This window comes from Leptonotus elevatus, chromosome 7 (assembly GCF_054856555.1).
Source record: "Leptonotus elevatus isolate MCC_2025b chromosome 7, RoL_Lele_1.0, whole genome shotgun sequence".
Classification (NCBI taxonomy): Eukaryota; Metazoa; Chordata; class Actinopteri; order Syngnathiformes; family Syngnathidae; genus Leptonotus; species Leptonotus elevatus.
The window spans coordinates 12506890-12534177 of NC_141245.1; the positions used below are offsets into that span (position 1 = coordinate 12506890).

The 27288-nt window shown below is 38.8% G+C and overlaps 1 protein-coding gene across 7 annotated transcripts; it reads right to left on the reverse strand.

Moving 5' to 3' along the window:
- Nucleotides 1-29: 29 nt before the first annotated feature.
- Nucleotides 30-26844, reverse strand: zbbx (zinc finger, B-box domain containing). Of its 7 annotated transcripts, none has more exons than XM_086079717.1 (9): nt 26686-26844; nt 25116-25237; nt 24521-24623; nt 17066-17153; nt 16723-16777; nt 15892-16010; nt 6792-7002; nt 5652-5811; nt 30-901 (listed from the first exon to the last, which is right to left on the reverse strand). In XM_086079717.1, exons 3-9 carry the CDS (start codon nt 24544-24546, stop codon nt 880-882), a joined length of 681 nt encoding a protein of 226 aa, XP_085935843.1. In that variant the 5' UTR covers nt 24547-24623; nt 25116-25237; nt 26686-26844; the 3' UTR covers nt 30-879. The 7 variants fall into 7 exon arrangements, with proteins under 7 accessions (XP_085935843.1, XP_085935837.1, XP_085935840.1 ...); XM_086079711.1 differs by having other exon boundaries at nt 24521-24634; XM_086079714.1 differs by having other exon boundaries at nt 30-4540; nt 24521-24634.
- Nucleotides 26845-27288: the final 444 nt, after the last annotated feature.

Genomic DNA, 27288 nt, shown 5'->3' on the forward strand with positions numbered 1-27288 from the left:
AGACACTTTACAAGAATATAACTGGTAAAAACTAGAGTCAAAATAAAAACATAAGACTTTTAAATATGTACAACTAAAAGAAACATCTCAACATTACATCATGTAAAATAAACTCAGAAGAAACAAGACAAAGGACAATAATCAGATTAAAAGCCGTTCTAAAAAATGTCACGCATGCGCAAACGTAATGCGCACTTCGCTTATAGCAGGGGCAGGCAAGTTCGGTCCTAGAGAGCCGCAGTCCTGCATGTGTCCCTCCTCGAACAGAGCTGAGAGGCTCCTGCAGAACGTAATTATGAGCTGATGAGACAGGAGACAGCGAAAACATGCAGGACTGCAGCTCTCTAGAACCAAACTTGCCTATCCCTGTCTTATAGAGAGGAGACATAAACAACAAACGTGCAGTCCCCATGGGGACTTGTTTATGGAGGAGACATAAACAACAAACGTGCAGTCCCCATGGGGACTTGTTTATGGGGTGCACCCCGTCTCATTTTTAAAATGACGAAAATCCGTCGCCACGATGGAGAACTTTAACCCCCCCTCAAGGTAAGGATAGCTTACTTTAATTCATTAATGTTTATTATAACTCTATAGGAGATGGACGCTGAAGGACAGGTGTAAGAGGACTTGCTGATCTACATGAGTTCAAGATTGTAGCAAAGTTTCATGGGTCAGATAGATAAGAGAGTTGACCGCGTCAGGGTTTCTTGGGTTTAGAAGGGAGTGAGATAACCCTGGTTTAACAGTCATCGCTGGGGGCTAAACACCTCGGACGCTCCCTTGACTGATGAGTGACAGGTCATAAGCTACAGACAGGAAGGGCAGATCCAAAGCCCCTCTTGCCCTCTCTTCCTTGTCCATCTGCTGTGCAAGCTGTCAGGCACGGCCATGCCTCTGCCTACACAAAAACAGAGCCTGTGATTACATATTTAGTGTGCTCAAGATGGACAGGTAGGCATAGACATGCATATACAACCCACACAAGAGAGAACCTTCTTTGTAATTTAACTCTACTGCTTATATATAGTTCATGTCTGAGTATTTGAGTATCATATAACAAGAGCAATTAATGAGCAAAAAACAAGGGTGCTTATTACTGTACCTGTTAGGCCAGTTGCCTGTTTTTTTCATTGTAGGTATCAAATCTGAACTGGAGGCCAGTAGCGGATAACAAGCCTCAATTGGTGTCCTGGAAAGTTTTTATTTTGTTTTTATGAAATTAGCAATTAGCAATTTTAATGCAAATGAGTAGTTGATAGAACAGTCAAATCGCTGGTTTAATTATTGTAGTCTTTTAGCTGATAATTGTCTTGCTTCATTCAGAAGTAGATGCATGCATGGACACATACAAAACATCGATTCAGATGTACAACCCACCTTCACTGAACAGACCCATGTCCTTCACACTGTCTTTACCATCCTAGGCAACTTCATTTATCTAAGCAGGGCAAAGTGCAAGGCCAGTGAGAGAAATGTGCACCATCTGACTGTAACAGGGAATGTTGCTCATTCTGTCTTTCCACTTTCCACCAAGCAAAATGTCAAGATACTTATCATTTACTTTTGTAAATAGGAATAACCAAAACAAAAAAAGGTTACATTTAGGTTACATTTAATCATTTTCCAACTTGTCATTACTTTACTTAAATTTTACATTATATTCATTATAACACATTGCAGCTTGCAAATGTACTTAAATGTAAGCTAGAATGTAATTTTGCTTTACAATGGTTACCTTCTTTCTATAATTGTGTGAAGGGGGTTAAACAACATCAGTTAACATTTTACACTTGTATGAGATAAAAATCTTTAAATTATCTGTATGATTAAAAAACAAAAAAAAGGCAACTTGGCCATGTATTCTTTTTATATTATTTCCTATGATAATAATTGCTTCAAATATGAACAAATCACAGGTTAAGCAGCATACAAGAATGGGTTGATTTCAATCTCCATTTTACACAAATTTAGAACAGCTACTTGTTCTCTTGAGAATTTGGTAGGCAATCGCACAAAATGTTGAGCATCTGAGCTTGACTAAGCACAATTCCACATCAATATGTTAAAAAAACAACAACAACAAAGTTGTCCACACTTATAAGACAAAGGAATCTATTTTTGTGCCCGGTGCAAGTCTGGCACAAGGCACAGTGTACATCTGCACAGGGGCGGGCTAGACTAAGTTTAGGTATTTCCGCAAACCCATACAAGCAGTGTAGCACATTTAAAAAAAGGGCATTTTGCAGCATTGCGGGCACAAACACAGCCACGTTTTTTTATCCACCAATCAAAGTGACTTCTCATTCCCTTTGAATGCCGCGTACAAGGCTACACTGACAGTCCTTGACATGGCGGAAGAACACACTCATTTGCTTGAGTCCTGCGGCAGGTTGGGGCGAGCAAAGTACATTTAAGCAAGGAATTGTGTGTTGCTTGTCTCCAATAGCAATGTGAATTGGTATAGGTGTGGTCTAAACAGGTGTCATCCTAGGTCAACAAATCCTGTAAGACATGTACCATTAAGCCCCACCATTTTTTATTATTTTTTTTGCAGATAAGCCCATATTGCAGCTGAGTTGCTTGTGGGGGGTTTCTGTGCATCCCGAACAGTCTTCCTGGCTGTTATGGCTGAAAGCTTTGTTGGTCTACATGACCGTGGCTTGGACTCAACAGAACCACTAATATTCACTTTAGGATGACACGGCGGAAGCATAAACTGATTTGTTCAAGTCCATGCAGGACATCGAAATGCGTAAAGTACAGACTACCTGCACCTACATCCAGTTCTCCCAAATTGCATTGCATCACCTGCACCAAAACCTAGACATGAATCCACAAGGCATACAGTTTAGAGCGCTGGGGCATGTAAAAGAAAATGCCCTTGATCTGCCGAAGCGCTCAGCATGGCGCAAAGCCATCTGCCAAATTGACAAATATGCTAACGGTGACGAGCCTAGCACCAGCACGAAAATCAACATATGCCAATTTTGACGCTCAAGGGGGCGTGTGCTGTCTACAAATATAGAGCCCCTAGTGTCAAGAAGCAGCAGTGGAAGAGTGGGAAATGTGAAAAATAGATCCTTGCAAGGTCATCTCTGATTGATGATCGAGTTAAGTTGTAGAATTATACATGAGCCTGTCTTGATTCATTTCTTCATCAGGTGTGCAGGCTACAGGGATCTATGACTATCACTGGCTTGAGACAGGTTTTACAAAACTGCGCGGTTTGAAATCTGGGACAAACAGCTTGTGTCAAAAGAGATCTTTGGAAGAATGGCACTGTACTAGAACTTGTGTGAAGTGAACAATCATGGCAAGTTGCATATGTACATTCTTGCTGGTGTACTGTAGTGGGTTTTTTTTCTTGGCCCTGCCGCAGCTCTGCACAATGTTCTGTAGAAATTGGTTTATTAATAATTTTTTGTGTAATATGCTAACAAAGAAAAGGTGATGATCCATAACCTCATTGGAACGAGTAATAAAGTAGAGTGAAAGTAAACTTGAAACTGCTAAGATGGGTGGATTCAGGTAAAGTTGTAAGCCTTTAGCTGTACAGATTTTCTTAAGGGGTTCAGTGCCTTAATCACACATACTTTGACTTTGACATTGATGGAAGGAGGCGCTCACTCACCACACCCAGAGAATTCATGTAATCAGCCTGACAACCCCCCTAGTCACAGGACTGGTGATGTTTACGACTCTAATACACCTCTCCCCTTAGTGAGTTCTATAAAACCGCTCACACTCCATCCTCCCTTCACTCTCAAACTTGTTAAAATTCAGCCTCTCACTCTTTCTTCCTGCCAGCCAGCCAGTCCCTCTGTCTCTTCATTAAGCTCTGTCGCCATCATGGCTGCAGGCTTATTGCACTTAGATTGGCTCCCTGCTCTGTTCCTCACTTTTAAGGCTGCTGCAGCAGGGGACTTAAAGCGGTCCTGCTCAGGCGGTCAGTGGGCCCTAAAAGTGCACTCTACCTCTCATCCCCTCTGGCTCGGTCTCCGGTGGGCTACTCAGTCCGAGAGGTGCCGCTTAAATAAAGGGCTGTAATTATGGGACCTGCTGAAGCCAAGCACTCAGAAAGTCAACAGCACAACGTGTGCTGAGAGAATGCTTTGCGAACCAATGGCATGCGTAGACTCTCAGTCAGCAGGAAAAGCAGAAGCGGTGGCAGGAGAGGGTATTCATGTAATAATAAATAAATAAAGGCACAGATAGAATTCCACTGTTGTAAGATTTATTTTAAATAACTTATGTTGAAACCAACACACACACACACACACACTTTTGTTACACAAAATGAAATCACTTTCATTTGTCAGATGAAGCTGTTGATGCTGGCTAATCAGAGGTAGTCTTTTCCCCGAACATGTTGGGACTTATAAAAAAAAGTATTCAGCTGGGATTTTAAGATCATATGGAATTCCATTACCTATAGAGTATAGTCTTGCACAGTGGCTGATGTGAGTCCGCTTGGTTTGTCTCAGAATTGTGAAATTCTACATAGTCTTTGGATTCCATCACTGTCCATGCAGTTTATCTGTTTACAGTAACACATAACCAACTGGTAAGTATATGTCATTTTTATAGAAAAAACTAACTACCAGTCCAAACTTTGAACACAGTTTTTCATTCAATAGCATGAGGAAGTGTGTCCAAAGGTTTGACTGCTAATGTTTATAAAAAACAAAACACAACAGGAAGACATTTTTAGCAACTTCATTAAATTTGCCCTATATATGTAGCTGGGAATTTAAATGTCATTTTAATGAAACTGACTGTTTAGCCAGCAAGGTTATTTTAGTTAATGAAAACTAACGGAAAAAAACTAAACTTAAAATTCCAAAAACAATTTAATAAAAGAAATAAAAAAGAACATGCTTTTAATTTTTTTTTTAACTAACTGAAACTAAATTTTATGTTTACAAAACTAACTAAAACTAACTATAATTATAGCAAAAATGTCCTTCGTTTTAGTCTTTGGTAATTAATTTAATACCTGAACCTTTGGGAATGATTTTATGTGATTTAAGTATATTTATTTCAATATTAATATAATATAAAGACGTTTGAAAGTGTGTCACACTGAAGTGATGTTTTCATTTTAACATGGTGTTTATTAAAAATTGTGCACAAGTAATACACATTTAAATAAATAAATAAATATTGAAAACTACTCTTGAAGCTAACTAAAACTAAATTAAATCCAAGCTTCCTCTTTAAAGCTAAAACTAATAAAAATCTAACAGAGCCACCCTGAAATCTAATTAAAACTAACAAAAAAACTAAATAAAAACGAACTAAAATGAAAATTCTAAAACGGTATATTTTCTTGTTGCCGTGCCTTGTTTTCTTACCAAATGCATATAAACCACACATTGTGGTGTGGTTAACTATTAGGAATGCAACAAACAAATTTATTTTCTTTTTTTTTTAAATCAGAAAATCGCTTTTGATTTAAAAGATGCGTATTGAATTGGTCCACTTATATCGAAATACTGTGCATATCGAATCGTCTTTTTTTTGGAGCACACCCCTCCTATGTATGCGATATATTCTGTGTAGAATTTAATGACATGAAAACAAAAATACTGAAACACAAAAAAATACTACATCTCAAACTAAATTGTTGCATGTGAACGAATCTTTACCTGCGGTGCCTCTTGAGAAACAACCTGTCCATATAGGTAAGACTACTTTCAGGGAACTCCACCTTGATGGGTACCTTGCTGTCTTTCCATCTTTCTCCTTCTCCTTTATGGCTTCTCTCTGGAGGAAAGTCAGCTTGGGTTGCTGTACCTGACACTGATACTGGGGGGGAATATACAAAAATAAAGTTGGGTTACGGAAAGAGTAAAACAAAGCCCAGAATGTGTCAGACGAAGTTATAAACAAAGCAGGATGTGCAACACCTTCTGTAAAAATGAGAGAACACCTTTTCATTCATACCTAAAGTGACAAAACACGGGCAGGCAGCAGTAAGGCTCATGCCGGGTAACAAAAAGATACATGCAATACAACAGAAACATTACAACCACATGAAAAAAAGAAAGATCCAGGAAAGAAAGAAAAACGTTATGATTGCTCTCAACACTTTAGAAGTCCACAGTGGCAGCTTTAAAGTGGACCTGTGTGCCAGTGGCTTGACAGAAATAATTAGGGCTGAAGGGGCTGGCAGTAATTTGCAGAGTAGAGCAGCGAGGCAGAGGGAAAAAGTCTGTCCAAGTGGTAATGCAGAGAAAACAGGGGTGGGGGCGGTGCGGTGCACCAAGACACACAGAAACTAGAATAACACAACTAATAGCACATACATAAATATGCAGACATATGCTCTACTGCACATGCAGACCCGATCTGAGATGGAAGGCAGCTTGCACAAATACACATACACATGGCTGAGGGGAATGAGTGCTGTGGAGTAGAGTACAGCCACCCATAGCACTTCTCTCATTATCGCAATATGCAACCGCCATGGATTATTTCTCGTACTGCAGTGGTAAGCAATTTCTGGAAGGCCTTAACACATCAGTGTAGAAGCAAGGAAAGGGGCAGCAGGAACACTCGGGACTTTGTGAAAATGGCACAAGGGAGGAAAAGGCGGTTGTCGCATGAACATGGGCAGGACAGGACTGCTGAAAATGTTTTGCCATCATTTTAAAGTAGCTAGGGATAAGGTGTTATACCGTTAGGGCATGTTGTCTCATAAAACTTGCTCTGTTATCATTTGTTACTTTAAGAAAACAAAGCTTTAAAGGTTCTGACGATTCTGATGATCTTGCATTATTCCTCACCTGTTTGAGTCGATATTGTTACAGGTTCTGCGGCACCACCACCACTTTGGTTTCTCCAGTCCTTGAGAGCCTCCTGGAAAGATCGAGCTGATTCCTCCTCATCATAATCTCCACCAAGAAGAGAATTGGCAAAATCCCTTTTACTATCCTTATAGTGTTCCTTTCTAATAATTTCCGTTCTTGTCTTTTCTCCATAATTTTTAATACACATCTGCAATCGTTAAAAAAAAAAGAAAGGGGAGAAGCACAAATTAGAACGCATGCCAAAATGTGATTCATGCTAATCTTCTCTAATCTACTACTATAACAGTATTGTAAAACATGAATAGAAATTGAATTAGTCACAAAAATTATGTTTCCTGATGAAGAATCACCAATTCTAATCGGCATAACTGTGTACTGCCTTTGCGTATCTGAGTAATTGTACATTGAAGGGGAAAATGGAAGGGACAGTTTGTGCAGGAAAAGACAAGTCAAGACTTCATTGTCTCAACATTTTATATGAAAGATCAATAAACTGGAATCTTGGTGAGAACATATTCAAAATATAAGACCTATTGTTCTGTGCCGTATGCATTCAATGTTATTAATCAGTCAAAGTGCTTAAAAACGCAGCCCTACAGGAGACAGAAGCCACTACACGCTGTAGGCCAGTCGCAAGCACATGTAAATGCAGAGGATTATATCAGGAAGGGAATCCTGGTATAAAACGTTGCCAAACAATTAAGCCTTGAGCCTAAAAATTCCATATCGGATTGATCACGGCCCGGATTAACATTAGCCGCCATCGGTACTGTTAGCCTACAGGGTGCCAGTGGAAATTCAACTACTGTGTGTCTAAGATGGAGGAGAGGTGGAATGTAGGTTCGTAGACTGGAAGAGAAGAGCTGAAACGGGGGACTTTGAATGTCGGGGCTCTGACAGAAAACCTTGGGAGTTGGTTGACATGATGATAAGGTGAGAGGTTAGTTATATTGTGTGTTAAGGAGGCCAGGTGGGCAGGCAGTAAGGAAGTTTAGGAGCAGGGTTCAAGTTGTTTTATCATGGTGTAGATAGGAATAAAAATAGAGTAGGAGGTATGTTAAAGGAAGAGTTTGTTAAGAATGGCCAGGGAGTGAAGATTGTCAGATGGAGTTATGAGGCTGAAACTTGAAATTAAGGGTGTTAATATAATCCGTGGTTATGCCCCACAGGAGAGAAAGATAACATTTTGAAGAAGCTAGATCAGTGGTGGGAAAACTCGGTCCTCGAGGGCCAGAGTCCTGCAGGTTTTAGATGATTCCCTTCTCCAACACAGCTGGTATATGATCAGCTCATCAGCAAGCTCTGCATAAGCCTGATAATGATCCTGTTGATTGGAATCAGCTTGTGTTGGAAGAGGGAAACCTCCAAAACCTGCAGGACTCCGGCCTTTGAGGAAAGAGTGTGTCCATCCCTGAGCTACATGAAGTCGTTCTTAGGATCCCTGGTGGGGTGCATATTGTAATGGGCATGTTGGTGAAGGATGCACGGGTGAAGAAGTGATGGATATGATGATTTGGTATCTAGGAAAGGAACATGGACGGTCAGATGGTGGTAGACTTTTACCAAAAATATATACATGGCTCTAGTCAACGCTTTTTCCAGAAAAGACCAGAACATTGGGTGACCTACAAGAATGTAGTTTTTGACCAGATTGTCCAATATAATTCTAGTGGTTGAGAAGATGCCTGAGGAATGGCGGAATAGTGTGCTGGTGACCATTTTCAAGAACAAAGGCGATGTGCAAAGTTGCGGGGACAACTGAGGATTGATTAGCCACACACGGAATGAAGATATGAGAAAGCTAGACTCGGGACAAAAGCGAGTATTTGTAAACAGCAGTATGGTGTCTTGCGTATAGTACTACAGATTCATTTGCCTTGTTGGGTATCGATGGAGAAGTGCAGAGACGATCAGAAGGAGCTTTGTCGATATCGAGAAAGCCTATAACAGTGTACCCAGAGAGGAACTGCGGTACTGCATGAGAAAGTCTGGAGTAGTGAGGTGTGCTGTCGGTGTGACAAAAGAGTTTAAGGTGGAGATAGGACTGCATCAGGGATCAGCTCTAAGACGATTTATTTTTACAATAGTGATGGATGGGCTGACAGATGACGATCGTATGGACAGATGACGATCGTATGGAATTTCCATGGACCATGGTGTTTGCTGTTGACATTGTGATCTGCTTGTGAAAGCAGGGAGCTGGTGGAGGATCATTTGGAAAGGTGGAGGCATGTGCTGGAAAGGAGAGGAATTAAGATTAGCAGAAAACAGAATATACTGCACGTAAATGAATGAGAGGAATGGAGGAGCAAGAGTGAGGCTACAGGGTGAAGACAATGTGAGGGTGGAGGTGGATAATATAGTGAAGCTACCTTTGGCGGACTTGTAATTGAGTTCATTATTTCCGATAAGGAAAATACATATAATAAACATGAAAAATGTAAACATGAACTTCCCATTGCAACAAATATAAATACAACAAACAATTTGTTACACCTACACCAAACAGCTCAGGTATCTCCATACGTATGGGTGAGAAAGTGTGACACACGCTGCATGAATACTGATTGAGATTCTCTGTACCACAGGCTAAACTCATTTTTCTGTTCCTTTAATAACAACTGACCACTTGCGCTGCTGAGGTTAACCAATAGGAAGACTTTTATCCTGTCCTTGAAGGTGTCAAAAAGAACCCTGAAACCATGGACACTAGAATTTAAATATGGAGGGTCAACTACTGGCAGTGCAGTAGGAAAGGGTTTGTCCCAGTCTCCATTACAGTTTAAGATAGATCAAGGAGCTTCTTTTAATTAATGTGGTGATTTTCAGCTAGTGGACAGCATAAATAAAAAGGAAAGGTGAAGGACTGATTATTTCTGAGATGAAAAGCTGCAGAAAAGCGTTTAAGTGGTGAGGTAGTGTTCGAACCATAAGACTTTTTGTACTCTAAAAACAGTTGGGCCAAAAGTAACCCAATTATGGATAAAAATAAATGGACTGATCCACTTTATGGGTCAATTTGACCCAACTTTCAGGGGTTTTTTTTAATACAAAATGACCCAATTTTTTGACCCAAGTATAGGATCTGACCAATATTTATGAGTTATTTTATGCTAAAAGACCCATTTCTTGACTCAAAGTTGGGTCAAATCGACCCAAGTAGAGGATCGGTCCTTTTTTTTTTTTACACATAATTGGGTTATTTTTGACCCAACTGTTTTTAGAGTGCAGTATTAAAAGCTGTTCATTACTGTATCTGTGTCTCTTTTCATAAGTGAATCTAAAACTTTATTGTGGAGTTGCCAAACAGTTGTTTGCAAAAGTCTTCACAACATCCCTGCTTCAGTGGAATGTCAATTAATGAATAATTTTGTCAAAATTAACTTGATTTATAGCTTATAAAGATTTCAGTGGTCAATGTGTGAATGCACTTAAGCATAATGGCTATAAAAATATGTTTGTTTTATGTAAAATTATTTATACATATAACATATACTGTATATATCTTTTTGAGATCCTCAGCATCTAAGGCGTGTATGGTGAGCTGGAAGAACATGTTTTAGCTGTATAAAAAGCAATTTTAGAAAATATATCCGAAATGGCCAATACACATAAAGAATACACCATCACAGTGAAATAAATACAACATAATGCCAAATCTTATTTCCATTATTTTCGATAGCAGGGATGGGCACAAACGCAGTCATTCATGTCTAAAGTGTTGGCCACAAAGATGTGATAATGTCCTAGTAATTTCCAACTACCCATTGTCCCTCCCTCCCTCATGTGACTCATAAGTGATACAGTGTCTCAGGTGTGAAAGGGGAGCAGGTGTGTGAAATTCTGTGTTATCGCTCACACTCATTGGAGGCTCAATATGTCACCTCATGACAAAGAACTCACTAAGGATCTGAAAATAATAATTGTTTCTTTACATATTGATGGCCTAGCCTACAATAAGGCTGACAACACCCTGAAACCGAGATGCATCATGGTGGTGAAGACTATACAGCACTTTAACAAGGCAGGTTGCACTCAGCCAATCTTAGAATGGTCGACTAATGAAGATGAGTGCACACGCTCAGCATCATATCAGAAGTTTGCCTTTGGAAAACATTAAGTTCGACCAGCATTGCTCCAGAGGTTGAAGGGGTTGGAGAGAAAGTGGAGTCCAGTGGTAAATCAATTTGAATACTTTAAATGTGAATGTGCATCAAGTTGATGGGAAGCTGGAGAGGCGCAATTCTAATGAAATTAATATTCTATTTGTCGCCCTGTCTCGTATTCTTAGTCCTCTTCTCTCGCATTCTTTCCAACACAAATGACACAAGATTAGCAGAGGAGCGAGAGATGCATGCGTCAGCTGCATGCGTTTAATCCTGCCAAAGTACACAGCTGAGCTTGATTGAATAAGGGTATGGATGTGTGCGCTTCAAACTGAACCTCAACGTAGCAAAGCGACTCAAATGACAAGCCTAACTTACATATTATAAGATGTGAACAGCCGTTAACGGCGTGGGTTGACCCAGCCAGCAGTTAACATACACGTTAAAATGAGAATTTTTTTTGCAGAATGTTGCCACGTGGCGTAAGGACAATTTATTTCAATCTTAGGCTTAACTCTGATCTCTTAAGCTTTGGTGAGCTGTTTCAGGCTTGTCTTCAACCACCCTTTTGTTTTATTATTATACAATCCTCCTTTCCGACTTAGCAATAAATATTTACGGTATAGACACACGTGACAGACCCAAATTCGAGCTAGCTCAATAGACTTTGCTGAGAAGTCAGAAATGAATTAAATAATATAAGCAGCAGCAGCAGCAGCAGCACAATAACAACAAAAGCAATATTGGCTTAATAATATTTGACAACTTAATGAAGAAATACATAATTTATTTAAAACAAATTGCAAAGTAGTACATTTGAAAATTCTTGGATCACATATTTAAAAATATAATTTGGGTTAAAGAGCTTTGTTATAAGTTTAAACAGAAGAGCATAATTGTTGTTTAGAGGCCATTTTTTTGTTTGCAATCCATCATTTAAGAGTCTAATCAGCCCAGAGAGGGAAAACCTGAAAGTGAACGATGACATGGAGCATTAGTGCCCCCCTTAGGTAAACTCTAGCAAACCACGTTTAGACTGCACACTAATGTTATTTTCTGTGTTTACAATTATGCGTGTAAATGCATGCATAAGAACAGACATTCATGTTTCCAATTAGCTTTCTTATGCTACATGCAGAGTCCCAAAAGAAAGGTTCAAGCACAATCAGCAACCTATGAGCATGAACAAAGGAAAATTGGTCAGAGTGAGGGGGCTGCAAATGAACAGGTGCCGTAAATCCCAAAGGGTTCAAAGCCTTGCCTGAGCGTACTTCACCAGTGCCTGGTAAAATAACTGGCATTCTTGGGTCAATGGTCAGCACTGTTGCCTCTGTTGACAGTCTGCTGCTCAGATTTAATTATAACAGTTTGATTTTAGTTATAACTGTTTAGATTTAGTCATAACTGCTTTAACTTCCTTCCTTTTCCCACGTAATTAGCCATCTGTTTTGGGGGAGAAAAAAAAAGGATTCCTTTGTAAAGTTGTATTTGCTGCAAAGGTGCCATTTTCGTCTGAGACCTACTATATTTCCACATCAATCGGCCATCTGTCCATGTGTATTGAGTACTGTCTGTCTTGCGAGAGGGGCGGGGCTCAAGGGCAGCAAAGGAGGAAGGGGAAGGGAAGGGGAGGGTTTTTTTGGGGGACCGCTATGCTGAGAGTATAAGACAACTACAAGTGGGAGGGATCGAGACACTTGCAAGAGGAACTACAGCGTTTTGTCTGTAACTTGTCTGTGTCCAGAAATTTCTGTAAAATAAATCCTTTAAAGTACCTGTTCACCGATCTCCAGTCTGTATTCAGAAAATCAACATTCTCATTATCCGGAATAGGACGAACACGCGGAAAACTTAAGGATAGTTTTCTAACACCTCACAGCTAAAAGATTTTCCCTTCTTGTAAACCCAAACAAACTGACAGAAGTTCAATGGTTTAACAGAGTCAAGCAGGCTGTGTGTGAGATAGAGAAATTGGAAAGGGTTAATTGTGCATCTTGATGAGATCATTTGGGATTCAAATCTGCTTTTATTAAGCAGGGAATGGTTCTACAGTGACAGAGCCCTGAGGCAAGGTCAAGAGCAAGGAGGACTAATAGAGATGCTTCATCTGTTTTCTCGGGCATTCACTAAATTAGGGCAATTCAAAGGGTTTTAACAGCTTTAATTACAAAGGAAAGACATTTTTAACAATCAAGTTGACACATCTACTTTAATCAAAAGAATGGTTCAGATTATTGTTCTTTATATATTCTTGCGGTTTCCAAGTGCCCACTTCACAGCGGCGATCTGTAATCGACCTGGTCAACTTCACATCATTCGCAAGTGGAAGTCTTAAGTTTCTGAGAAACGTACTTTGCACGTTTCAATCTTCTACATGGACTCCAGCGAGTATATTTCTATTTCTGTTTACGCAATGTCAAAGGCTGTACATCTAGTGAGCTGACTTGAAAGGGAATGAGTGAATCTGCTTTCATAGGCCAGGAAGTAAGTCAGTTCAATTGTGTTCACTCCAACAACGATGTAAATGCCCCTTTCTACAAAAATACCAAAAGAAAGAAAACTCCCTCATGCACACTGTTGGGCTGCACTGTGCACTAGACCTGCATTAATGACAAATAGGGACCATTAACTCATTCTCTGCCATTGACGGCCATAGACGTCAAAAATTAATTTGAATTATTTCTATTAGTTTCACATTTTTTTCCACTTTTGTTAACAAGAGTATGAAAACCTAGGAAAAAAAGTATTGTGAAATTAATAGAAATAGTTCAAATGAATTTGATCGTCAATGGCAGTGAATGAGTTTATTTAACAGCAATGATTTTTTTTAGAAAAGTTACATTTTGGATTTAAACAACTCTAATTCAAAATAATTCAACCTCAGGAGAGTTTAATGATCAAAATTCAGAATTTGCTTCCTTTCTTTTGCTGGGAAACTAAATAGAAAAAAGAAGGTGTACTCATGTCTGATGAACACAGTATGTTCCTATGCTATATACCCCCATATACTGTATGTGTGTGTGTGTGTTTCACCCGAAAAAAGTAAAAACCTGGACTACACAAGTGTGCATTGCCTTCTAATGGCGCCATAAAGCTGGCCCTTATTTCCCCTCTTATGCCTAGGGATAAATTACAGCCACTCTCCCGGGACTAGGCATACTATCAGGCAACAAGCAGCATATCACTACACTCTTCTCTGCTATGCTGGAGGAAATTAGTTCCCTTTTTTTGCCTGAATGGGTTTGGAATACTGCACAGAGTTAAGCATCTGTGTGTGCGTGTGCGTGTGTTATGTTTCTCAAGTGTGGTCCACTAATAATGAGGAGTGTGGCTATTGGGCGGTGGTGGTGACAATGAGCCGGTTACCTCAGGCACAGAATTACAAATACAAATACAAATGATTTATTTTCATAATCCCACTGCGTTGCAACAAGCGCCTTGACTTTGTTGGGTGATTCAGTTCCCCCTCCACTACACACTTCTGTGTGATTACTGATACACATATTTAATCTGATCACATTCAAATTGTAACGGAGTCATGCAATAAATTAATAAATATTTGGTGGAGTGATCACTAGGCCGGTTCAAGTACTTTTCAAGAAGCCCTTGTCTTATGGTATTTCCAGATTTGACTTATGTGTTAAAGTTGCAAACCAATTGGAGAGCACTTATACGCAAGTTTAGTATCAAGTTTCATGCATGTGTCATTTACAGGACATTCACACATGTTTTCTTGAACTATGCTCTTACTGGTGACTATAACGTTCGCCATTATACCCTTCACAAAGGGTACTGCAGACAGATAGTCCATAAATGTGCAATTTAGCTTCAGCGTCAATTGCACTATCAAGTAAAGTACCACATTACATTTGAACTTACTGTGGGTATGTCGATTTACAGGGCATCATCTCTTCTGCTATCTTGTATTGGGTTTAGACTGAAAGTTCTCAGAGGTCACAGATGGGGAAAACAAATAGCTTTCTGCTAATCTCAGAGGTCACAGATGGGGAAAACAAATAGCTTTCTGCTAAATCTGGTGCAAGCATCTCTTCAAGTATTGATTAATGTATATGCAAGTTATGTATAAACTTAATTTTGAAAAATTAAAAGGTCAGTTGGCCCAGCTAAACTGTTAGCAATAGAAATATAACTTCATTCAAATAGATTTGAACAATGAAGTCTTAATAACAGTAAAACATAGAAGAAAAATACCAAGGGACATTAGGGAGGGATATAATCAAAATTTTAATGGGGAGAAAGTAGGAACAAGAAAACATAGGTATGAATATCTGGCACAAAGTGAAGTATATGAAAAGATGCAAGAGAGAGAGAGAAGACATTTATTTGACAGGAAGGACATCTGATATAGGAAAAGAGAGTGAACAGACAACAGAGGTCATAAGCTGGAACAGTGTACCTATAGTATTAAAAATACAAAAAGAAAATAGGTGTCTGAGAGCCAGATGTGCTGTATACATGTTGTATGTAAAGAGCAATTTCAGCATAAGGATGTATTTGAAAAGTGGGGACATTTTCTCCTTTCTTCTGAAATTACCGAAAAGGCTGTATGAGGATATGATGAGGAGTATATATAGGTTATTTTCACCATTTATCAAAGTAAAAATGTAGAAGCTATTTTACCGATCATCGTGCAACACATTTTTCTGGCAACTTTCCAAATGATAGTTTTGTAATGACTATGTTGTTTTTTATGATAAGGTCTTGAGCTCAAACCTTTTGGGGAACTCTGGTTTTACACTATTTTCAACGGAAATGAACCAAATTGGGTCTGATCCATGTGGATGTCGCATACCTCACAGTGAGGCCGTAAAACCCGATGAATTATTTCAACCAAAGGGATCTCGGGAACCGTGAGATTCCCGAAAAAATATCAGCCTCTAGTGTGCGCTTGTATGTATGTACTGTATAGCAAAACGTTATTTAAATCCCGTCAGCGTATTTGTGCATACCTGTTGTTGATCAGTCCTGATGTCTCCCTGTCCACAAACTGATGCTTTTACCCTGCTTTGCCTTGTTGTTGTTGTCTGAGGACAACAACATGTTTCACACAGAGGGAGATGAGGTGGAGCTAGGGAGACCGAGACAGACATTAATGTAAACATAGTCATCAAATACGGTACACCGTACATAGACGTTGAGCGTTTGGCCCGTTTCTGGGATATGTAAGCATGTCTGCCATATTAAATGTGTCATATCTGGCCCATAAAAAGTTATTCTCATTCTTAATCAATAGGACTTATACGTATGACATTGGTCTACCACATGCTTAAGGAGTGTGTTTATGGGAATTTTTGACAATTCTTCCAAAAGCATATTTGTGAGGTCACACATTGATGTTAGATGAGAAGCCCTGCTTCTCAAGTCTCCGCTCTAATGCATCCCGGAGGTTTTCTATTGCGTTGAGGTCAAGAATTTCTGCATTCCAGATAAATGTAATGGCCACATTATGTTGAAAAAGAAAGTCGCCATCCCCAAACTGTTCTCTGCAGAAATTACAATAGTAACGGAAACGCTGGGATGGAAATGCCACTTAAAGCTGAGTAAAACACACCAAGAATTATGAAAATCGGAAGATGGTACCAGAGAAATTGAAACATGCCCTTGAAAAAAATCAAGGCATAGCATAAATTGAACATTGAGCAGTGTGGGCAGTGTGTATGTCATGATCTGGGGTTTTGGTATTGTTATGTTTTCCTTGTGTCCTGTGTCTCTTGTTTTTGAAAGCGTCTATTTGAAATACAGTACCAACAATTTAGCCCATAATGCGACTGATTATTTACCTGTTACAGGTTCATCCTTCAGGACTCGGATCTTCACCTTGCCTGCTGATGATTGCTGGAAACAGGAAACAGTTTAAGCTTTTAACAATATTTCTAAACTACAGGCACATGTTGGAATAGGTTACTCATCAGAAAGGTCAATTATGAATGGATATTAATTAGTTACTGAGCAATCCAAAGTGTACATCTTGTATGTGCATCAGAAATGTATTACATTAAAATAATTCCCAATGGCATGTCACCACAATAACAAATTGAGTATGGCATTAGTTTCATCTCTCTAAATAGTTACGGCTACTAGATTTTTGTGAGAATAGATTAAACAAAAATAGAACATTGCCACCTTTTGAGTTTTCTTGGTGCCTTGCGTCACAGCACTGCTGCTTATTGAGACAAATTGTTCCGATTTCCGATAAAAAATTCCTGATTGCCTAAATGGAGAAAGAGAATGAGCGGTATTTGTCAATTTCAGTTGGATAATCAATCAAGCAAGCACAGACATGAATGAGATAAGACAGCTGTACCTCTCTGTAGATATTTGAATTCTTAAATTATTTTTGAAACATCCTCTCATGCTTCCCCAAGGAATGAATCGGTTTAATCAGTTCTCATAAGAAGTCTACCATCGCCTGTGTTCACCGACCTATGTCTCACAACTGTTGCTTTTTTGTCTCATATTCACAGTCCTGTTGAATAATTTACTCGCAGACTTGTTCATTTCAACTTGCTTTTGTCACGACTGAATTCACTGAAGTTGGACATACTGCGAAAGTGTATTGTTTGGCCAATAAATCTTAGTAGTTCTTTTGATTTCTGACTTCATGCTGTGGTTTTGATCCACTTGCCACCAGTAAACTAAACAGAGTCATTGATGTTATTTCAGGCACAGATACCAACGGGCTATATACTGAAAGGAGGAAAAATCTATTTGAGAAGCTCAATTCAGAACAAAGCAATTTTTATAAAGACATTGGACTCAAAAGTCATACCATCACATTCTTGGATCTAATTTAACAAATGAATAATATAAGTGTAAATTAAAAAAAAAAAAGTTTTTTTTTTTTAAAGGAACCAATCCAAGGGGGGGAAATGTTCAATGTGTAATTCTAAAACTATGTTATATCCTGTTACGTTTTAAATTATCACAATACTTTGCAAAAATCACAAATACACACTGACAGCTGAAAAGCATTGCAACGCCTATTTTATTTTAAATAGCCTACAGAAAACTTAAGATTCTAAAACTATGTACGCTTTGACCACGAAATAAAAAGGAATTTTCATGCATGCACAAAATTTACCGTTTTGTAATTTATTGTATTTCATTAGATTAGAATTTGACATGATGAACCATGTTTTGTCAATTATCCATAATATCAGGCACATTTTAGCATACATCAAGCAGACATTTCTTGAGGTCCAGCTGAACATCCATCCATCCATTTTGATTACCGCTGGAGCCTATCCCAACTGATCTTGGCCGAGAGGCCAGGCACATCCTGACTGGTGGCTATCTAATCACAGGACACAATTGACTAGGGATGTAACGATAACGGCAATATCGTGATATTGTGATATTAAAACTGCCACAATGTCATCGTCGTCATGTCACGATATTAAAAGCAGCACATCTGTTAAAAATGTCACGTTGATTTCCATTCGTGAAGTTCTATCCCCCCTGGTGGTTAGTTTTTTAGTGCAATTTAATTTTCATATAGGCATGTTTTGGCCCTTCTATGTTTAAAATCCACGCTAATCGTCAGATGAAGGGGAATGTAATATGTTTGTGAAGTGTAAATGTCAGTAAAATTGTATGTCAATCTAAAAATATTGATTGGTAGCTCAATAACGCTATGTACAGTATGTCTTCTTCATCCTTCAAATCGAGAGAATCTGGCTTCTGACCTGTTTGGAAAATGTAACCACTTTACACAGACATGATTGTTGGAATACTTTCAAAATAATAATAATTGAGGTAGTTGGCTTTTTTGTTTTGTTTTGTTTTGTTGCTGAATATAGGAAATTTCATAATCCATTAACACTAACTGCTTAAAAACATGGGAAAATATGTTTCTGTGGCAAAATATAATGCAGCAGGAGTACTAAATTCAAATAGAGTTTCATGAAGATGAAAAAAAGGAGTCTTCATTTAGACGCGAGTTATTCATGCTCATCGCATTGAATTATTTATGCTATTGTGAAGGCTGTTTATTTTTGGTTGAGCTGGCAACCTGTCACAAAAAGTCAAACAATATGTGTGTGTAAAAGAATGTGTGTTTAAATGTGACGACAGAGATGCCAACTGCCTGAACTCTGTTGGTGTGTTGTGCTGACACTGACGGTGGGCGTCAGGTAATCACCCCAGCGCCATCACCCTGGCAACTGACTGTCGCCAAGGGAGACAGCCGAGGCACACCTCTGCTGGTGCAGGGTGACAAGTTGTCCCTTCAGGACATGCCCCCCCCACCCCACCCCGGAGAAACAAGGTGTTGGAAATCTTTGTGGACATTTGTAAATATCTCATTATCTAATCCAGACAGATTCACTTAACATCTAGACACGCTTCCACACATAAGAATAAAGTTGCTCTATGAAGCGAAAAGGGCACATCCACATACTGTTTATCTGCCTTTTAAACACATTATACACTAGTTCAGACTCAAAACATTGGTTTCACTGTGAGTTCGTCTGCCAGAATTCTCCACACTACAATGTTAGATCAGCCAAAGAATTTCCACAGTTCTCTTTTCAAAAAATTTAAAAACATACTTGGAGTATTTTAAAGGTAAGTTCTCCAACTCTTAAAATTGCTGAAAAGCGAAGCAATTTGTGCCTCAACAAAACACAGTGAATAGAGACACTCTGAATCAACCACTGACGGTCAAAACAGCTTTGCCGGGCTGGACGCACGCACGTTGCTCGCGTCACCTAACGCGGGTAAACGGTAATTGGTTAATGGACTGCACTTATATAGCTCTTTACCATATGGTATCCAGAGTGCTACCTACACTGCACTGGTCGCCAGCCAAAGCTCCTTGCTAGCTATCTGCTAATCACGTTGTAGAGTCGCTTTTAAGTCAGTAATCTTTGCTCCATAGCGGCTAATAAGGTACATTTCTGACAGGTACCATTGTCACCACGGGCTTATATATGATGGACTAACAATGCCACTTACACACCAGATCGAGAAGTGAGGAGCCATCTTGTGTTGCCACTTGCTAAGTGCACCTAACTTGAATACATTATTTCTCTGCAACATTTTCACATTACTTTCTGTCTCTACACCAAAAATGCCCCAGTGTGGAGTGTACGCCTGTACCAATAAGTTTGGGAGAAGCGCCGCATGCACATTTCATCAATAAAAATTTGATTATAAATGTTCTCTTGTACGGTATATCGCCAAGTGTGAATCAAAGACTTGTCTGCCATCATTTTGATAGAACCATGAACAATAAAATTAAAGCAGAGTCCATCAGGGGAAAAAAACTGCTGTGAAATGTAAACTAAGTCACGATACTAAGATAACAAACTGTGTCTCATTACTGCAGGTATCCTAGCATAAAAGACGCAATGAAAACAATGTTTTCAGCAAAATCCGAACTGAGGTTGTAGCAGTGGTAACGTAAGATGGCTGCCCACTGGCGAGGGGCCCATTGCTAATCCATCATATATAAATCCGTGGTTCGCACAAAAAGATCATGCTAACCTAAGATTGACATGTAATCAAAATTAAGTGATTTAATGATTGAGCAGACGTCCGGCAGGATCTGCTCAGAAGTAGAGTGTGACAGCAAATTGCAGGCAAATTAAAAAGTGTCGGGACTGGAAAAAAAAAATCATACTCTCTAAACAGCTGGAAACTTGACTTCTTCTAACTTCTTGCACGTTAGGCAGGAGTGGCCTATAAACTTACAAGTATATTAATATAGTATAAAATATCTATGATATCAGTACTGTAAAATAATTTCTTCACACATTTTATGTTTGCACAATAAATGTGCTTAAACCAGTGGTTCTCAACCCCGGTCCTCGGGGACCCCTATCCAGCCTGTTTTCCCATTTCCCATGTCTCCTTCAGCCAACACAGGTGAGGATCATGCTCAGGTTTCATGCAGAGCTTGATGATTAGCTGATCATTTGAATCACCTGTGTTGGCACATGGAAAACAGGCTGGATAGTTGGAGGTTGAGAACCACTGCTCTAAACTACATCACACTAAGAATTTTTATTTTATCCAAGATATAAGACAGCTACTAGTATCTACAATCCTTCGAGGCCGAGAGTCAAAGCCACATTGGGTCGGCCCAATCATATAAGGATGTAGTACATTTGCCCCAAGCCATCAGACTGACTTTATTATTGCCTGTGTAGTCATCACAAAGCGATTACACCACACCTCCTCTCAGCAAACTAAATTTGTACATCCATTCTTTGGGCCTGAATAACTGAATCCGCCTCTAATACAAGGATAAGCCATCCATCTACTCTGGGAGCAGTGTGATCTTGGGGACAAGCAAAGAGAAAAACAAAGTGCTGCATAACACAGATACACAACAGCACGCACAGCTTGAGTATTAATCACAGCTTGAAGAGTTGCAGGGAAGGCTTGTCAAAGATGCACTCCTATTGTACTGAGGATACTTTGAGGTGGAACGGAAAGGATTTAATTCCAAGAAAACTGCTTGTCATAAAGCAGAACATTTTGTACATTGCCAATCAGAAAAGTACGACAGCGTATTAGGGCCATGTATAAATATATATTTTTTTTAGAAGGCGGGGGCAATATTCCGTGAAAAAAACTCAGAAATTTTCAACTTTATAAAGTGGCAAACTTGCGAGTTTATAAAGTGGGAAATTTGCGAATTTATAAAGTGGCAGATTTGCAAGAAAAAAACTCTGAGAAATACACGTAGTGTGCTACTCGGATGTTTGTGCCATTACCTTTCGGTCGGGTTTTCAAATAAAGAGATAATTAACCATATCAAGTTAAGCATTCACACTTTGAAGCGTTGGGTACTTTGCGAAGGTCCACACACTGAGTATCAAGCATTTAAAATAATTTGTTAAAATAAATATTTACTTGTACATTTATCTTTGCATAATTATTATTTACACATTCATACATTTTGGTATTTGTTTGTACAAGTAGCTAAGTTGATGTGTGAAATTTGCCACTTTATAAAGTGGCAAAGTTTTTTTACTCTGAATATTGTTCCCACGTATAAATATATTTTTTACGTGGCCCTAATACACGGTCCTAGAAAAGAACTGATGAGATGATTGGGAGGGGGGGAATATTAATGCAATGATCTACCTGTACATTTGGAATGTCAAATATGAAATTGCTGGCAAAACTTGTAACAAAACTACATCAGATCTCCAAAACCATGTACAGAAAATGTGTTAAGGTCCGATGAAATCAGGGTGAACGTTGAACTTTTAATTTTAAACACAATACTAGTACATTTTGACAAACACTTATAAACTATATTGCAGTCTCATTTCATGATATTGAAGTTATTTACCAAAAAAAATGTGTATCATATCGTATCAAGAGTTTACATTTGAGCTCATGTGAGGCAACCATTACATTCTAAGCACTCATGGTTTAATACGGTGAAGTTTGAAAAGTTACCACAGAACATAAGCACAAGACAAGACCAAATTAAATGTCGTGATTTATACAGTGCTGTATCAAAATTACACAGGCAGCTGTGCCCACGCCATGCATCATGAGGCCAGCGAAGCTGTAAATGTTGCAGTATTTCAACATGACAGGAAACACTGCGTTCGTGTGCTTATCATCTGTGTAGCTGCATCGCAGCCCTCTTCCCACATTGATTTATAGCTCATTTATTAGGATTCGAGTTTAGACCACCACGGTTATGCAGACTATTGCAGCGGACTTGATTTAAAAGCAGACCAGTCGCAGCCAATGACAAGGCAGTTTTGAAGAAGACAAAAAAATCATTGTGTGGGAATTGATCCTAAATTCACCTTGCACAAAAGTCAATTTTCAGAGACAATGCAGCATCAGTATAAAAGTGCTGAAACTGTTATGTAAAAAGGGGATAATATCTCAGTCTCATATTGTTGTCCTCTTCAACCTTCTCTTCCGCTGCCTGATTTCTTTCTCTTCTAACCAATCATTGCATTTTGTGTTACAACTGGTGAAATGGGCAATTTCACTGCACTTTAGTATAAGCCTCTTAAGTCCCTGATCCCTCTCTTTAGCCCCTCTAATTACAGCCCACCAACATGTCAGATTTAGCCATAATAATGTTATTTTCCTATTACAGGCAAAAACTAATGTAGTCTCAACAGGTAGCCATCTTGCTTCAGTTAGTTCTAATCTATATAAAGTATCTCACAAAGGTGGTTACATCCCTCACGTTTTCCATAAATATTTTATATTTTTGCATTGGACAACAGTGGGAAAAAATGGCACTTTACTACTATGTAGTCAGAAGACATCTTGCATAACAGTGTAAATGTACTGTCTCCTCAAAATAACCCAATACGCAGCCATTAATGTCTAAAACACTTATCTATCTTTATTTAGTTATCTTGTTTCAAATGAGTTGATGAGGCGAGATGAGTTTTTTTCTATGAGCCACCTTATTACACTTCCAGTGACAAGTTTGACAAAGTGTGACAGCAATTACACAAAATGTATTGAACCTCCTCCCCATTCACATGTGAGACCTGGTAACAGTAACGTGACTCGTTAGTGTGATAATGACAACGGGGAAAGAAAATGACTCGTTGGGTCCAATTAGTACATTTTTACTTTAATGTGGATTCACTTTTGTTTCCAGCGGTTTAGACATCAATGGATGTTATTGTGAGATATTGTTATTGTGATTGTGAGTTATTGTAAGCTGACAGTAAATTTACACCATTACACAAAGTGTCAAGTGTGTACTGGTACTTTATATTGTACCAACATTGTCCGGCATCGTTTGGTTGGTACTTGATATTTTATGTGAAATCAAAATAACAGGAAGCATGTAGTTACATGGACTGCAGTCAATAACGACAAATGTGAACACGTTCACTGCATAAAAAGCAGTTAAATAACACCCGCAAGTCACAACTTTAAAATGGACTTTAAATGATCCGTCTTATAATACTCGTCTCATTTAAATCAATGATTCTTTTAAATTTTACGCATGCTCTTATAAGTGTGAATGTGGCTGTGTTTGGAATTAGACAATCACATTCAGACTCATGTTAAAAGAGAGTCAGCACACAGTTGCCGCAATTCTTCCAGCACAAGCTCCGCAGAGAGCGTCCACAGCATTAGAGGCATCTCATTGGTCAAAGGTATCAGCCAAGAGACACCCTAATGGTACAAAAGGTTTTGAAACCATTTATTTTGGTCTGTTTTTTTGTATCAAAAAAAGCCTGGCATGTGAATTTGGGGGGGTGTAGACTTTTTATATGTACTGTAATAATCCATGCATTCATTTTCTATACTGTTTATACTCATTATGGTTGCGGGTGATCTGACAAGTACCATAAAATAATATATAGTTATCAAAACATGTTTTAATTTAAAATATGATTATAAAGTATCATTTGTCCAAAATGGCACCCCCTTATAAACATTAACCCTAACAGACACCTGATGCTCATACACCTGTGCCACCATTTGATGACAAGTCATTTCAATTATTATTCAGATATTTTTCTGCTAGTTGTCTCCTCCTGTCACACTTCCAACTGTCCCTGCCCACTTCTCCTGACTTTTTACAGGTCTCCTCTTCCCCGCACAAGCTCAATCATAAATACTCACCCTCTCTCGCCTTTCTCTCTTCTCATACTCTCTTTCAGCTTTTGCAGTTTCTCTTCCAGCTCATTGCCCTGCTGGGCCAGAGTCAACGTCTCCAACTGCAGGTCTTGTGGGTTCCTCGAGTAACACACACACACACACACACACACACACACACACACACACACACACACACACACACACACACACACACACACACACACAAAAACACTTTTATGAAGCCAGTCAATGATAGTCAATCATACAAATGACGCACTCCATCAGATTAGCAAGCCAGGCTCTCATCAGTATGTTCAATCCATCCGCTGCGCAGATCCCTGTTGCCATGGCTGATCAATATTTTCATCAATTAGTCACAGGATAAGTGTAGCACCAAGCTCAAGCATCAATTCAGTCAATTACTGGCTGGCAAATGAAAAACTACACATGGACGTTGGACTACATTTCACAGTAAGTGCTACCAAACATGCTGAGCTGCAAAGTGTCATAATGTTGGCCACAAAAATCATTAAACATTTAACTAAGAAAGTAAAGAATAGCAGATATATAACAGTAGCATTTTTTTTAAAGTCACATCAGTGATGCAATCTCAACTTACCTGGCGCTGAATTGTAAAGACTTTGTTTTGGGAAGCACCACAAAGGCGTTTAAATTCATGTTTCCTCTTGGGCTGGGAGGCCTGCGTCAATTTGGTGGCTTTTTTTTACGAGGAAAATCTTTCTGCAATAAGGTCCAACAGTAATGCCATTGAGTACGTGATCACGCTCACTTTGAACAAACTCACACATAGTACAGCACCGCTGTCACGCATTTCTAAACGGATGCTGCTGAGCAACCATGACCAGAGCAGACAAATTTGCCAATAGCTATACAGGGTAGTTAAAACAACTGGCAGTAACAGTTTAAAGAGCAATTGAGAAATTAGTTAAGTGAGGCATATTGGGTATATTGTTATAACCAGAGCAGAGAAACTGCCAGCAACACAGATGAAAACATAATGGCTTTGGAATGAGGGTTGTTAAGTTTTACTCAAAGGGGGAAACGACGAAGAAAAGACGGAGCAAATATTTCCATTTTACAATAATGTTAAAATCAATAGACCATCTGTTGACCTATTTTCCATAGCAATTGTTTTCATTTGGATCGTAGGTGAGCCGGAGCCTATACTATCTGATTTTAGCCAAGGGATTAGGTGGGATACACTCTGGGCTGGTCACCTGCCAGTCGCAGGGCACCTATAGACAAACAACTAGTCACTCTCATATTCATACCTTTGGTCAAAATTAGTGTCTTTATATAACTTATTGAAAGGTGGGAGTAAGCCGGTGTACCCAGAGGAGAAAACCCATTCAAGCCCAGGAAGAACATGCAAAGACCAGAGCTGAGTTCGGAACTCCGAACCACTAAACAGTGAGGGAGATGTGCTAAACACTCATACACTGTGCTGCCTTAGCAGACTATGAAATACTAATCAAATGTTGAGACAAGAGTTAGTATAGCAATGATGAATAAATAAATACTTACTCTTGTCATTACTGTACAGTGCATCTATCCATAAGTAATGGCTTTATTCATTATAATGTGTGGGAGACATGCCACTTGTTCTAAAGTGATTCCATGCAAAACCATTTGTATCAGCAATACATAAGATCTGTAAATTATTCCAGCGCAAAAGAGTATTTCTTTGTGTGCAATTGTATTCATTTGGGAATGCAAAAAAAAACCGTCCCTCTAATATCTAACATATCAAAAATCACTTGTTACAAAAAGTAGAAAAGCTCAGCTCGAATAATACCTGAGATTCTGTCACTATGCTTGGAAACCAGTTTCTTATTTGTTGGGCTATTCACATTGCTAAGAGTCCACTTGTAGGCTTAGACTCTAATCATAAAGCAGTTAAATAAGAAATACTGCTTTAAATAATGTTGGCTGTTAGTGTGACGAGAGCTGAAGAAACGAAACATTATACGGTGAATAATTAAACTAGCACTATCATGAACATGCTTAAAACGAATTAAAACCGGCATATCACTAAAGCAACATATTACCTCACCCACACACGAATAATAAGTCACTCTAAAACATAATGTAACATAATGGCAAGCAAAGTGCATTCGTGCAGGCGACGATTTAAAAGTACAACAGATAGCTACATGGATTAGACTAACCTGACGTGTTGCTTTAAGACAGCAGGTGTGACGCTGACTGTTAGACTACTGAAGTGGTCGTACGTCAAATATTAAAACCTTTTGTTCAAGATGTCATAAAACGTCGTTTGTTGTAGTTTGTTGTTTACCGGAAGCACGCGCCCAGGGTAGCAGAGTTGGTTTAGGTTTCCGTGACAACTGGAGCACGTGATCACAGCTCTCCTTCTCGCGATAGATGTGCAACTGGCGAGATTACACATGATAGTTTTAAGAAATTTATCGTTTGTCGAATATTTATCATTCTAAGCATTTGTGTAGGAATAAACACTTTCTTACTGTATTATTCATATGAAGCAATGAGAGGAAAATAAAAATGTTCATTTAGTTATATTGAAATGTTGACTAGTTCTTGTTACTCTTGATCATTTAATTAGGTAATTGTTCAAATTCAACATTCAAATAAAAATACCTACACTTATACTACTTAAATTATATTTTTGTATGTGTTTTACCTTGTTAAATTTTCTCGAGTTGTTAAAAAGGTACCTATAAATAAAACGTATAAATATTATTAATATTCAAAATGTTGGGAAATAATTACACATGCCAGCCCAGCTGGTGGGT

Coding starts and splice junctions, on each gene's coding strand:
- zbbx (XM_086079711.1), bottom strand. CDS start 25,174: ATGAATTTAAACGCCTTTGTGGTGCTTCCCAAAACAAAGTCTTTACAA. Junction 24,635..25,115: donor TCTTTACAATTCAGCGCCAG/GTAAGTTGAGAT, acceptor GTGTTACTCGAG/GAACCCACAAGACCTGCAGT. Junction 17,154..24,520: donor AGAGAGAAAGGCGAGAGAGG/GTGAGTATTTAT, acceptor TTCTCCATTTAG/GCAATCAGGAATTTTTTATC.